The 14,799-nt window shown below is 41.5% G+C and overlaps 2 protein-coding genes across 2 annotated transcripts in view; one reads left to right on the top strand and one right to left on the bottom strand.

The window, feature by feature from the left end:
- The window catches only part of serinc5 (serine incorporator 5), a 20,463-nt gene extending 15,670 nt beyond the window's left edge, over positions 1–4,793 (top strand). Inside the window, exons 9-12 of the mRNA XM_063897172.1 lie at positions 520–589; positions 780–816; positions 1,643–1,787; positions 3,043–4,793. Coding sequence (XP_063753242.1) covers positions 520–589; positions 780–816; positions 1,643–1,787; positions 3,043–3,187 — 397 coding nt within the window. The 3' untranslated portion in view covers positions 3,188–4,793. The remainder of the gene's footprint in view (positions 1–519; positions 590–779; positions 817–1,642; positions 1,788–3,042) is intronic.
- On the bottom strand, positions 3,824–14,799 carry thbs4a (thrombospondin 4a). Its single transcript, XM_063897170.1, is given in 24 exon segments — positions 3,824–5,256; positions 5,344–5,483; positions 6,149–6,284; positions 6,287–6,320; positions 6,934–7,130; positions 7,247–7,295; positions 7,416–7,594; positions 7,762–7,858; positions 7,978–8,062; positions 8,146–8,198; positions 8,601–8,719; positions 10,113–10,272; positions 10,369–10,476; positions 10,566–10,670; positions 10,786–10,938; positions 11,021–11,101; positions 11,398–11,535; positions 11,612–11,922; positions 12,015–12,066; positions 12,645–12,736; positions 12,850–12,952; positions 13,032–13,279; positions 13,412–13,609; positions 14,570–14,799. Coding segments are annotated over 24 exon segments (2,967 nt in total). The 5' UTR covers positions 14,649–14,799; the 3' UTR covers positions 3,824–5,206.

Genomic DNA, 14,799 nt, shown 5'->3' with positions numbered 1-14,799 from the left:
CACACACACACACACACACACACACACACACACACACACACACACACACACACACACACACACACACACACACACACACACACACACACACACACACACACACACACACACACACACACACACATCTTTTCAGTTCTATATTATTACATTTAAGGTGTTTATATATAACGTGAAGGACACAATTCAAACACATTAACTGCAGTCTGAGCGATGTGAAATAAAAGTGTTTCATGCCAGGCTATAGCGACAGACAAAGGTTAGTTTTGATTGGCCGTGACTCCGCAGAGGCAGTGCATGATTGGCTCTGGCTGAGCTAAGCGTGGGAGAGATAGCTAATGCCTTTCTGTGTTTGTTCACATGTGTTTCCCATTAAGCGGAGGCATCATGTCTCCTGTGCTAGTTCCCTGAAGGAGAGCGAATTACACTGTGCAAATGAATGGAAAAATACATAGTTACAAAATGACTACCTTTCTCTCCCTCCAACTGTAACCCTTTTTCCTTCTCCACCCTCCCCTCTAGCTTGACGTCCACCACCAGACGAAGCTCTGCAGCGCTTAGAGTGTATGGGAACAGTGAGCCAGAGATTGAGGTAAATGCAACATTTTTCCCATCTCACTTGGTGTGTGGCTTAATGAAATATATTAACTTATACAATTGATTAACAGGACCAGACAATCCCAATTACACGTCTCTATCAAATTAAGCAAATCGGACCCAAGAGACATAATGAGTGCTTGTATTCGAGTTTGTGGTAACGTGTGCTTTTCTTTATCTTGCAGAGAGCTCGCTGCTGTTTCTGTTTTGGAAATGATACAGGTGAGGAAAGTCAAGTAGTGTCCCCTGCCTACTCCTCTCCCCCTGCTCCTCCATCCTGCTCAGTGTGTACGATAGTGTTTGGACACAGAGAAAATAACTCATTGCTATTCCTCAGCCAGATTCAGGATGGTGAGAAAGTATTGGTCAGCAAACATGGATGATGTCACTGTTACTAGGAGAGTAGTATGACACAGGGAAGCAGGACCAGCAGCAACAAGGAAAGGTGTACAGGGTGACACTGCCCCCTGCTGGAAATAAACAAAACAGCTACGTGTTGGCAAATATAACCACTAGAAATCTAGCTCCACTTGTACACATATTCTACTCTTGAGTTTATAATAATTTACATTTTTAATTTTTTAAAGACATCATATCTTTTGGGGCATTTTCCCAATGTGTCCACTCATTTATATCAATCTTCAAAACAGTATCAGGTGTTATTTTCAAAAATGTAATTCAGAAGGATCCTATGATGACCATTTTTGGCATTGTTCGGAGAGAAAAATATTAATTATCTATACTAAAAAATAACAAAGTTTGTCACTTTATCACAGAGATTGATCCTTCTCCTCTGTAAAAAAAAACAAACAAAAAAAAAAGTGTTTCTGTAACATCTTAGAATTGAGAAATTGAGATTCCCTAAAACGAGAGAGACTTTGAGAGAATTAAAACTCTGTTTCAACCCCCACTTCCTGGTTGTCACTTCAAACGGAACAAGCCACGTTCATCTATAATCATTTATTATTTTCTTTCTTTGTAGTACATCCTTTACTTTATTACTAACTTGAAAAGAGTCACTTACCCACACTCTCTTCATGATTTTTAGACGACTATGATGAGGAGAAAACGGGTGGAGGCCAGAACGTGACGAATGATGAGAGAGAGGGAACCATCTATGGCTACGCCTACTTCCACTCTGTTTTCTTCCTCGGATCGCTTTACGTCATGATGACCGTCACCAACTGGTTCCAGTAAGTCATGCTTTAATTGTGCTGTTGTTTGGTCCTGTATTCAAAAACATTCTTCCTTTTTCTTCTTCAGGTTCGTAGTGTGGCTTCCTGGAAAACGTAATGGAAATCAGTCAGTCGGTTTAGCCTGTGCCTTTCCTCTTGTCAGACAAGAAAATAGCATTTAATGAAATTAAGATGAGATAAAGGATCTCAAAAGGTCATTAGTTTGTTCTTATCTGGGTCAAAGGTTCATAGGGCTTTATTGTCATTGACAGCTACTGTACAGTGTAGATGTGCTATGAAAAACTTAAGTCACTTCCAACAATGCAACATAAATATATACACTGCAATGACAAAAAAAAGGTCACAAACTTGTGGGGGCAGGGCTATGATCTGGGGTTCCTGCAGTTGGTCTGGTCTAGGTTCAGAAATGTTATGTGCCCAAAGAATGAGGTCAGCTGACTACCTGAATATACTGAAGGACCAGGTTATTCCATCAATGGATTCTTTCTTCCCTGATGGCACGGGCATGTTCCAAGATGACAATGCCAGGATCCATCGGGCTCAAATTGTGAGAGAGTGGTTCAGGGAGCATGAGACATCACTTTCACACATGGATTGGCCACCACAGAGTCCAGACCTGAACCCGATTGAGAATCTTTGGGATGTGCTGGAGAAGACTTTGCGCAGTGGTCCGAATCTCCCGTCATCAATACAAGATCAATTTTTTTATGCAAGACAGAAATTAATGTTGTGACAATGCAGAAGCTTGTGGAAACGATGCCACAGCGAATGCGTGCCGTAATCAAAGCTAAAGGTGGTCCAACGAATATTAGAGTGTGTGACCTTTTTTTTGGCCGAGCGGTGTATAAGACTTAAAAACAAATACAATAAAAAATAGAGCACACTCAGGAGTTTAGCAGTCTTATGGCCTGTGGGATAAAACTTTCCCTGAGTCTGGTGGTCTTTAAAGTGAATTGTCTACAATCAATATTAAAATAAGAACATCGCATTCATTATGTTAAAGCATAAGTGGTTGTGACGGACCAATAGGGATTCTTCTTACCCTCATTAGCTTGTCTCTTTGGCTCTAACAGGGCTCTAAGGCTTTGATTCGGTCTCATTTCTCTCAGTGTTTCTTTCGACTGCAGCAGAGAAACAAATGTTACCTGCCTAACCTCAAAAAGCAGCCAGATATTCTGCATCTAGCTGATCTACAATGTTGATGTTGCAGCTCGGTGTGGTTACTTACTCACTCTGTTGTTTTTGTTTACAGTTATGACAACCATAAGATTGAGAAGCTCCTGGACGGGAGCTGGTCGGTGTTCTGGATCAAGATGGTCTCCTGCTGGGTCTGTCTCTTCCTCTACATGTGGACCCTCGTTGCTCCCATGGTGTTCCCGAAGCGTTTTGAGGCATAGGACACCCCCCCCACCCCACACTACACTGAGGTCAGGCTACTCAGGCAGAAGCTCTCACGCTGAGCCAGGGACCAGCCCCCCTGCCCCCACCCCCCTTTTACCTTGAAACACAACCCTACACTACCCTCAGCGTGGAAATGGAGGATTATCTGTTGCCTTTTGTTTTATATGCTAGTGTCGATTTGACTTTGTTTTACGATGTAATACCTTGATGGTAATTTTGCTATCTTTTACTACCACTTACTCATGGAGTTTTGTATTGCTTTCCAATTTGAAATTACATAAAAAATCATGGGAGTACATTGTGAAACATGATAAGCATCCGACCCCCATAGATTCTTCATAATTTCAGATTTGGAAGTGCATTTTGTAAGTATTTACTGTGTATTTTTTTCAGGTTTTGCTTTTACAGCCAGGCATTTCAGTGCTGTGTAGTTGGACCATAACGTTGTAGCAAAGTTTGGGGACAAATGTGTTTAAGGTTAAAGATGTTTCAAGAGAAATTGTATTTATTTAAGTGCATATTCAGTAATCAGGAATCATTTTGTGAAGGTGTGGTGCAAAGTGAACTCCATTTGTCCCTGACTCTGTTTAAAATCTCATCTCTCAGGCTCACATGTAAGCTGTTTGTGTTGGTGTTATACCACTCTCTTTTTGTAGAAGTTTTCTATGCAACAGAGCAAACTCTTTTAGATATTATAGCCAGTGTTGTGAAGTTTCCACAAAGATTTTATTATTGTCCGTGCTCCCTTTGAGCCAGACTATTTCTTAAGAAAATCCACTCTTCAACATTTCCAGTCATCGTTGTTGTCGTACAGGGCAGAGCTCTTCAAATCAACCTGCCTTACATTAGAGTGACGTTAGTGGAGCGCCGCCTCTCTGGAAGAGCTGCAGTGACACCGTGAGGAATGTTTGCCAAAGGTAGATGTCAGAAAACAACCAACTACTCCATTAGAATTGTTTGGTCGGTTAACAGAAAAAAAACCTATGTATTTGCATGCAATCACAGACACTTAAAACAGATCTTTTCTGTACAGTTTTAAAGGTTTTTGTTACATGTGTCAGCTCATATTGGAGGTCAAAATAAAGTAGCATGAGTGTTTTTATTAGTGAGTTATTCAACACTGGATGTTGAGTTTACTGCCGAATTAAAATTCACACAAAGACCTTCAGCTGTTTGGTTGCCTGTGTAACAGATTTAGTTTGTATTGTATATAAATACAATGTATTACACATTGTCAACTGCAACATCAATAAATCAGTATGTCTTTTGTTTGACTGTATTCCTAACATGTTTTTTAATATGTACATTTCTGCTTGAGTCCAGTTGTCTATGGACATTCAATGCTTTATATACCTACAAATATTGTCGTGCGACTCATCTTCTGTTGATAATGTTTCTGCTTTTTAACTATCGGTATGAATGTAGAAAATAAATGGTGCTCTTGGCTTTGATATCAATAAAAAAATAAAATAATCAGATAGCAGGAGCTGCTGTTAACCATGACATACAGGAACATTTTGGTAGTATGTTTTAGAAACGGAATCATGGGTGCCATGCACTTCATTGTTCACATTCTTTCAATAAAACATACATCGAATGCTATCTGCTGTCTTTATTTACTGATATTTTCCTTCATACAGATAAATAATACAATGATCGGATGTAAAATACAACATACTAACCCTTCATTTCCTTCTTAAATGCTCAGATTATTTAGCATCTTAATCAAACACAGTATTTAAGTACTAATAAATGCTGGTATTGAATTTGAGATCAACAAACAGGACCTGTTGATCTATCCATGAATGTACTGGCTTCAGTTACACACAACTAAAGTATATAATGCCCAATTTGTAAGCTTTCCTAAGACCCTTTCACTCAAATGACCACGTTAAAAAAAGCCTTTAACCACAACAGTCAATTTGTTTGCTCTCTCAATTTAATTTCCCCTCACTCTGGTCCTCTTTGTTCTCGACAGTGCAGCTCTAATAGTTTATCTGATGGATTTCTCCGCTTCACTCTGTGTTTTGGGCGTTGAGATCTTCGTAGTCAGCAGGAATAGTGTCTGTGGGAATGAGAAAGAAAAGAAACTCATAGCATACTTACAGTTTTAAGTGGCTGATCTAGCTTTGTTTATCTTGCTGATACTCACCATTGCAACGGTACTTCAGGTTGGACCAGATGATGTTTTCCTGAGAGAAGCAGAACACGCCCAGTCTCCCTCCTCTCATGCTGGTGTCAATTATCCCCTCTGTGTCGGCCACCAGCTTTGGACCCTCAAAGAAGCGAGCCCTGGTTCACACAAGGTGAAACAAGCTAAGTCAGTTCACACTGTATGAGTGTGTATGTATTCGAGTGTCGGTGTGTGACCTGCAGTGGTGGAATATTATGAAGTACTGAATTTAAGTAAGAATCCTGAAGTACTTAACTCAAGTATTCTCATTTCATGCCACTTTCTACTTTTACTCCACTACATTGTATAGTTAAGTGTTGTACTTTTTTCTCTACTTCATTCATCTGATAGCTTCAGTTACTTGTGACTTAACAAATAACAATTTTTACACAGAAAAGGTATAAAGAGTTTGACTATAAGAGTAACTTTTTGACAATGGTTCCAACTTCTCAAAGAAGCTTTACAATGTCTTTACAAATTAAACAATCAATCAATTAATAGAGATACAAAAAAGCTCAAAAATCTATAATGAAAATAATCATTAGTTTCAATCTGACAGCCAACAACAACAACAACAGTGAAATCCTGCTTAATGCACAATAATAATCTTATCATACAGTTACAAGGGACAATTTATTGCATAAAGTATTTACATTTTTAACACTTAACTATAAGATCGAACTTACATAATTTACGAAGTACTACTTTTAATGCAGGATCTAACAGAGTGTTAAATAGTGTAGTATACTGTAAGTATTTTGTGTATCACCACTGATGTTTGTACCTGATGTATCCGACCTGTGGTCTGTGCTGGAGGAACCAGCGGTAGGAGACCTTGTCTTTCCAGCCAACGTTCCTCGGGTCCTTCCACAGGAGGCGGACCTGATCGTTGGTGTCTCCTGTGTGCCACAGGGAGTTCTCAGATACTCACCAGGACCCGTCTTTGACTTCACGACCTAGTGGTGATAAAGAGCAAGATAGCAAAGAAGAAGGGAAAGAACTGTTGAGGAGAGCAAGAACATTTCCCCCAGCTGAAACTCTGTGTAGAGTGAGCTGTCTGCTAATCACAAGATCAATCCCAAAATCCTCAGGCCTAGGCGCTTAAAGTGTCAGGGGCCACTCTGGCTTTCGCCAACATAATGTCGCTCAAAGAGAAATGAACTATCCAGAGCGAGACTCAAAATGACAACAAAAAAACACAAAACAACTACAAAAGAGACAAACAAACTACAAAGAGATGCATAACAGTGAACAAAAAGGGTGTAGAGACTCACAAAGACTATGAAAAGGGCCACAATAACCTAAAAGAGACTTAAAGCAACTGCAAAGAGGCTTGGTATGACTACAAAGAGACACAACATGCTCACAAAAAATTGCAAAACAAGTACAGAGGCAAAAAAAGGTCTCTATCCTTAAATGCCTTTTGAATCTTTGTGCCCTTTGCCTGTAGTCTCATAATCCATCCATGAACCTGTCAAAGTGTCCTTGGTCAACATTTTTAAATTTAAATTGTTCCAGATAGTTGGCTGCGATCAGTGTGTGAGTGTGTAGAGAAAAACAGCCATTCACCTTGAGCTGTATTCCTGGGTCAGCGACGGCTCTGAAGGGTGCAGCCTGCCAGTACGTTTGTTCGGTCTGTTTCCACATCACCACGTAGAAGGAGGAGGAGTCCTGGTAGCCGAAGATGAAGCCAGCGTAGTCATCATCCGTCACCGTGTTTACGTGGAAAGTTCCCTCAAAGTCAACACCACTGAAAGCTTTGTAGCCTACAGATGTTAGAGGTGAGAAAAAAGATAAAACATGTCAGGCAGAGGCTGCAAAAACACACTAAAGAGAGATGAGAAATATTTAGTTTCTAAGCAGGTGGGGGTGTCATTCTTACCTACAGCAAGGCCAGGGTCAGAGTTCATTGTCTGAACGATCTCCATGCCCTGTCAGGAAAACAGAGTAGCTTCACTTTGTTAGACCTAGTATGAGACTGTGGATTTGCAAGGAATTATGGAACCGTGAACGCTACACTGTAACAGAGGCTAGTTTTCCAGGTCGTTTACCTGGTTGAGGACCACCCAGTTGGGGTCGATCTGAGAGTCCCCCTCTGGATCCAGCACTACGGTCTGGTAGGCTCTGAAGTCCGTTAGCGTGACCTCTGCGTTCTCCGGGCAGTGGTCGATTATGTCAATGACGTTGTCTTGGTCAAAATCTCCTTCGCATGCGTCTCCGACCCTGTTTTCTAAAACACAGGGACACAAATTAGGGACAAAAACACATACTGTACACACATATCAACTGTACCTGTACACACGTCTACCTTAGTTCACACCCATCTACCCTCTTGACTGTATCCCAAGACACACAGTACTTGCAAACACAAACACTGGTCTACCATATGACACTAACCATCTGTGTCCTGTTGGTCTGGGTTGGGAACAAGTCTGCAGTTGTCGTCATCGTCCAGGATGCCGTCATTATCGTCGTCATCGTCGCATTCATCTCCCTATCCAGAGGAAGTAGCACAGTTTTAGTATTTTAAACACAGAGCCATCTTTATGTCAGCATACATTAGAAGAATGAAGTTAAATATAATAAGTGAAATATGAACAAGGAGATTAAAACCATTCCATCCTTATCGGTGTCCAGCTGAGAGGAGTTGATGATTGTGGGACAGTTGTCTTTTGAGTCTTGGTGGCCATCACCATCACTGAGGAAGAGGAGGGAGGGCAGGTAAATAAAGGACAACACTTTTCACATCTTGATACCACTGATGATGACAGTGGGCTCTACCTGTCTACGTTGTCATCACAGGTATCTCCTACGAGGTCATCATCGGAGTCAGACTGCAGGTATACAAAACAAACATGACCTGTTGTGCAATACTACTTATGTGCAATTTATATGTATATATACACTGCTTCATATTCATTATTATTATTATTATTATTAAAACTGGCTGCTGTCCCTTAGTTAGACAATTCAACTTCTGTAATAAATCTGTAAATAACAGTGCAATATTTATAGTATTTGGTATATTGTAAATTGTAATTTGTGTAATTTTTATTTTAATCTTCAATATTTTATGCAAGCTTCTTAATTATTGTAAAGCTATCAGGCTCTTTACTTGCTGTAACAACGTTAATGTCCCCTTTGTGGGATGAATAAAGGTATTCTGATTCTGGTTTCAAACACTGTTGGTCAGAGTTATAGCAGAAGGTAACATTTTTCCATTTGTTTTTTGTTACCTGATTAGGGTTGAACATATCAGGACAGCTGTCACAGGCATCTCCCACCCCATCGTTGTCCCGGTCCTCCTGGTCTGTGTTGGGGACTAGCTGGCAGTTGTCGAGGATATTATTTAAGCCTGCGGACATAAACATCTCGACTCTTATATTTCTGCGTCATGTTCAAAAGCCTTGACGCAGAAAGGAAAATGAAAAGAGCATGACAGGACTCAGACACGGTCCGTCAAATGCATCAGCAGATGGCAGTGTTTGTTGAAGACCGAGGTTAAATAGTTTCCAGTGGCCTTTAATGCCTGGCGAAGGCTCACCATGGAAAATGCGTTTTAGAGAGGAGACAGACATGACCAAGCACTCAGCAATCCAGCCTTAGAGTTAAAGACATAACCAAATGATCAAGAGGTTGGAGCTCTGCCAGAGTGAATGGACAGGGGTCAACAAGCACAGACTCAATGTGTGACGGATGCAAAGATACACAATTAGGGGAGAAGTTAAAACAATTTCTCCAGTGGAAGAAATGAAAGGTACTCTACTTGGCAAACAACTATTTGAGAACATTTTGGGAAAAACAACACTTTTGATTTTAGTTGGAACATTTTAACACTAATCACTGTTTTCAACTTGGGTTTGAATGGTTTCCCTCATAGCCAGTGATCTGACTGCTACAGGATGTGAATTGGAAACAGACACAAAAGGACCGGGAGGATGTTGTGAACTGATAAAGTGTTGCCAGTCCAGGGAAAAAAATAGCCCTGACTTCCCATTAAACTGGACTGTTAAGGTTTTATTCGTGTCTAGACAGTCTGCGGTTTGGATAACCCTCACAGACACGCTGGTGGTTAAATGCAATTATTGGCCATTTGGGTTTGGGTTTCAAAATCTATTACCTCTAATTGATGCAATAAACGCAGTGATGGTCCGGTAACTACACCTCCCACAGTAATGACCATCCAACCCTTGCTGCCAGTGTGACCATTTACAATAATTGACCTTATAATTACACACAGTTTATAGTCGAGTTAATAGTTATTTGACCCGTTATATAACACACATACACCAGGCAAGTGATGATATGATGCCTTTATGTTATGTGTTTTTTGGCCAAAATAATTTCAATTAATTTAATCATAACATTTAAATGACCCTGAATACTGTAATCATACTGTTACTTATTATTTATGGCATCACAGATAGGACCCACACCTTTTTGGTCATGATAAATGAAAAGAATAACAGAACAATCTTTAATTACAAATAATAAGGTGATGAAAAATGATGTGTGTTTCTCAATGAGTATTTGTACGAGTTGTACTACTTCTCCTAATGACTGCACTGCTTTCCACTTTTCATAACAATATTGCACATCTTTCATTTTAATATTTTTTTAGATATCTCTAACGACAGCTGTTTTACGTCCCTAAAGTGGAAATTCACTACCATCAACTTTTATTTGTGAGTGTTTTTCTTCTACGATAAACTCCTATATTGTCTCATCTCTTCAACATACACACTTACCGTCTCCGTCCATATCATCATCACACTCGTCTCCCAGCCCGTCCTGATCCGTGTCCCTCTGTAAGGGATTTTCCACCATTTTGCAGTTGTCACAGGCGTCGCCATAGAGATCCTTATCGCTGTTCTTTTGGTTCACGTTAGGAACGAGCCAGCAGTTGTCCTAGGATACAACAAAAAAGGTAAACTGCTAATTGCATGGTCTCAAGTGAGAGGGTTTGTAAAGGGTTTCTTGTATGGGTCGAGTGAAGTTACCTACATCTTCGTTAAGAAGGCCATCACTGTCTGCATCGTCATCACAGGAGTCCCCCTTCCCATCGCTGTCCGCATCCTCTTGGCCAGAGTTTGGCACGTACATACAGTTATCCTGGAAAAAACCCAAGTTAACACTCAGTATAAGATAATACTAGAATGAATTAAAGCATTAAACAGGGAAGAGTGGGGAGGAATTAGTACCTTCTTACAGTTGGTGTCTCTGCACGGGAGCTTGGTGTCCGGATACCCGTCAATATCTGTGTCCTTCCCACACATATATCCATTACCTGCCCAACCAACCCCACACTAACACACACACAACAGACCAGATGGAATAGTCATATATTTTTCTTTAAATGATATAATGAGAAACAGCAAGTGATTCATACATTTAAGATCCAAGTATGATCTGAGTGCTCACCCTGCAGCTGATGCTGCCGTCCCTCTCCACCACACACTCTCCGTTGCCATCACATGGGCTGGGTTTCCCGTTAGGGCAGAGCCTGGTTCCCTGGCAGCCTCTCCGCTGGTCTCCTGTGAAGCCAGTTTTACAATCTCCACAGCGGAAGGAGCCCTGATGAGGAAAATAACCACGTCAAAAACCAGGGGCCTCCTGCTATAAGAGTGATATAGTAACGTTATACTAACGGCCTCACTATAGTGTTGTGGCACTGGGAGTTGGCAGTGCATCCTCCATTCTCCAGCGGGCCCAGACACTCATCTATATCGTCACACACCTGAAAATAACGAATCATTGCAAGTCATTGTGGAATGGTGGGACAGATGTTCTTTTGGATTAAAATGTATCCAAACTAAATAATTGTGTTTAAAAAACATTCAACAGAGTGTTGAAATCATCCAGGCCTACAAATACTTTGGAAATGTGTTTGATGACAGCTTGAGATTGAGAAAATACAGATGTCACTGTGGAAAAAGGCCACGTTTTTACTGCACACTGCATGTTAAGTAAATAAAGATAACAGAACAGTAGGCACTGATAAACAAAAACAGAAAGTGTATTTGTTTGTTTTACCTGTTTGTGGGACTTAGCATAAGACACTCCGACTCCATTTATCTCTGGACCGCTGTATCCCAGAGGACATTTCTCACAGCGAAAACCAGGAGCTGTGTTCACACACCGGACACCAGGGTAGCATGGCTGAAACTTGCACTAAGACACGCAAAAACAGTCAATGGTAATAAGTGCTACTTTTACTGGTTGCATGCAAACTGAGTATAATCAATACCTCATCTACGTCATCACAGCGCACCCCGTCTCCTGTATATCCGTCCGGACAGGGGGCGCACTGATATCCCCCTGACTCTGAAGGGATGCACATGTTTTGTCTGAAACAGGTCCCAGGTGGGCACAGAGTCTGAGGCCGAGGCTTAGGTTGAGGCTTAGGCTGAGGCTTAGGCTGAGGCTTAGACTGAGGCTGAGGCTGAGGATGAGGCTGAGGATGAGGCTGAGGCTGAGGCTGAGAATGAGGGGGTGTCTTAGGCTTCATGATATACGGTGGAGGGGTTGGACCTGTGTTGGTTGGGTTGCCCCCGAGACCTATGGATGGATATGAAAGCACCTTGTTGAAATATCCCTTTGCCAGTAGTAGCAAATACTTGATAAATGATCACTGTTTTTGTATTGCTTACCACAGGCAAGACACTCTGCGATGGTGTTTCTCAGAAAGGTTGTCTCCTTAATCTGAACCATAGAGAAAGGTCAGTTAGTCAAGACAAGCTGTGTTGCTTTTTAGCTGATATCAATGGAGGCAGATCAGTCGCTCTAACGTCTTATCTCCAAACAAATCATCCACTTTAAATGAACTTCTGAAATCAACTGCTGCTGAGGTCATTTTCGCTTTTACTCTCTGCTGATGGGGTTACATAAAGTCTTGAAAAAAGACAGCTTCAGCAGTTCTTCCTCACAGTCTGGATTCTCCATTTTCATAACAAATTGCTCTTTTTTTAATTGCAAAACCATTCCTATCCCCAAAAAAGGAAATCCCAAATGGCTATGAATAACCCACATCATTCCACTTTAAAACCCTCTTCAAACAACCAATGACCTCTTGACATATACTGCTACCCAAAGTTTTCCAAAAAGCTTCTTTTAAAAATAAATATATATTTCACTTCATCTCAGCATTAAACTTTTTCTATGAAGCAAGTTAAGTAGTTGTTGGGCTTTCAAATAAATCTTGAGCAATTTCAAGGTTTTTAAGGTTACCTATCCATCAAGAGATACCAGTGTGAGACTCCAAAAACCATAGAGTGGGTTACCTGCTGGTTAAGCAGCACCTTCATCTCAGATAACATGCTCTTCAGCTCCTGCATGGTAAACTGGTCGTGCGTTGTACTGCCTCCCTGGATACCTGAGGGAATTCCCAAAAGAATTAGAGAGCTGGACAAACAACACCCACTACCCTGTCAGGTGACAATGACTGCATGTGTTTGTCAGGTGATTTTATCAGCAATCTTTTCTCACTGAGCAGTTGCAGAGTTTCATGCTGATCCACACTGCAGTCCTGCAGAGTCGCCACATTGTCTATGGTGTCCTCTATCACCAGCTTCAAGTCCGTCAATTCATCCTAACAAAGGAATAAAAGACAGCTGTGCATAGTTTTTCCAGCAGCTTATCTCTGCCTTTAAATGTGTGATTGCTCTTACCTGCCCTCTGGATTGCAGGGTCCTAAGAGCCACCTTGTTGGGCCCAGGGGGGAGAGACCCAAAGGCAGCTGGCAGATCATTCAAAGTGTGCACCAGTCTGCAGTCCACATAAATGTTGAGGCTGGGTGTGCCGCCCTGTAGGCCTCTGGCATGCAGCATCACATGGTGATCCCGGCCGTCTGCCAGGGAGGCATGGTTGAAACTGGTTGTGGCAAATCTGCCGTCAGTCTTCTGGTAACGAAGGGTCACTGGAGATGGAGAGAAGGGAAAGTTAGAGACAGAGAGAAGCAGCAGGAGAAGTTGTTACAATATAGCTGATAAAGTGGTCTGTTTCAGAAGAGGGTACAGACTGTGTCATGTGTGTTGGTGGATTATTTCACCCTTGCTGAGTTTGGCCTGCAGGCTGAGCTCCAGGTACTTGGTGTTGTCTTTGGGGTTGATGACACTGTAGAGCGAAGTCGGGGCCTTGCTGTGGAGGCTGAAGGAAGATAGGAGGAACGCCTCATCTCGCCCTTTGTTCTTCAGACTTCCTTGAAGCAAGTCTGGCAGGCAGTCTGGAGACACCAGCAGGTCGTAGACTAAGAGAGTGTCGTTAAAAACCTGCATTAGATTGCTGTGAACACATTGTACTATACTGAAAAAAAGATCAGAGAAAAGGCTGAGTTAAATAGAGACAGTGACCGTTTGTAGTTTGCAAAGAGCTTTGAAAGTATTCAGCATGTGTTCACCTTAAGCACTCAATCTGGTACACTGTAAAATGTGATGAGGGTTAAAAATAACTATTAATGGAGAGGTTTGTATCTATGGTTTGCAATGTTCTACAGATTGCTACCACTGAGTCATGGGGCTTTATTATGTGTGACAGTGTACCTGTGGGAGTGTGCACATGCGTATGTGTGTGTGTGTGTGTGTGTGTGTGTGTGTGTGTGTGTGTGTGTGTGTGTGTGTGTGTGTGTGTGTGTGTGTGTGTGTGTGTGTGTGTGTGTGTGTGTGTGTGTGTGTGTGTGTGTGTGTGTGTGTGTCAGTGCACATTGTTCTTCGTATCCTGCTGTGTTTTATAGAGTGGTAGACTGGAGGTGCAGAAAGGAGCAGCAGTAAAGTCTTTCCACTGGAACAAACCAGCTGCCTCACATGCACGTACACATCAATGCACAAAAACACATGCACACAGCCAATAGCTGAATTCAAGTAAATACAAAACCACCCACAATTATATGGAAACATTTGCGTGTAGATTCCAGGCAAATCAACTTTTTGGACAAACACTTTCTCAGCTGGCAGTGAAGGGATGTTTTAACGTTTAAAAAATATGTACTTATTTAGGTCAGACTGTAACTAGATCCAGGATGTCAAACTGATAATCACAGATAAGCCAAACACATTAATATAGTTCCCCTAGTTTTGCCAGGTTGCTGCAGATTAAAAGTTGAGAAGAAAACAGATAGTTAGGAACTGAAAAAGACTTGAGTTGTGCTGATCTACAGACAGAAGAGCATACTGTTGTTTTCCAGAAGAGCATACTGCTGAAGGGTACTTACTCATGCCTTGAGCTGTGACAGTGAGCACCAGCTGTTGCAGAAGCAGAGACAGAGCCACTGCTCTGGCCCACACACCCATCTTCAGTGCCTGAATGTGGGACACACCTCAGGAGAAGCTATGTTCCCGAAAATATAAAAAATGGTTTCCACTTATGGATCAGTAAAAATATCAAATATCATTCACCTGTTTTAACACAGCATGATGGAAGAATCCAGATGTTGAAGCAAAA

Source organism: Eleginops maclovinus, chromosome 12, assembly GCF_036324505.1.
Source record: "Eleginops maclovinus isolate JMC-PN-2008 ecotype Puerto Natales chromosome 12, JC_Emac_rtc_rv5, whole genome shotgun sequence".
Classification (NCBI taxonomy): Eukaryota; Metazoa; Chordata; class Actinopteri; order Perciformes; family Eleginopidae; genus Eleginops; species Eleginops maclovinus.
Note: the sequence above shows the minus strand (reverse complement) of the source record. Positions and strands in the feature narration are given on the sequence as shown.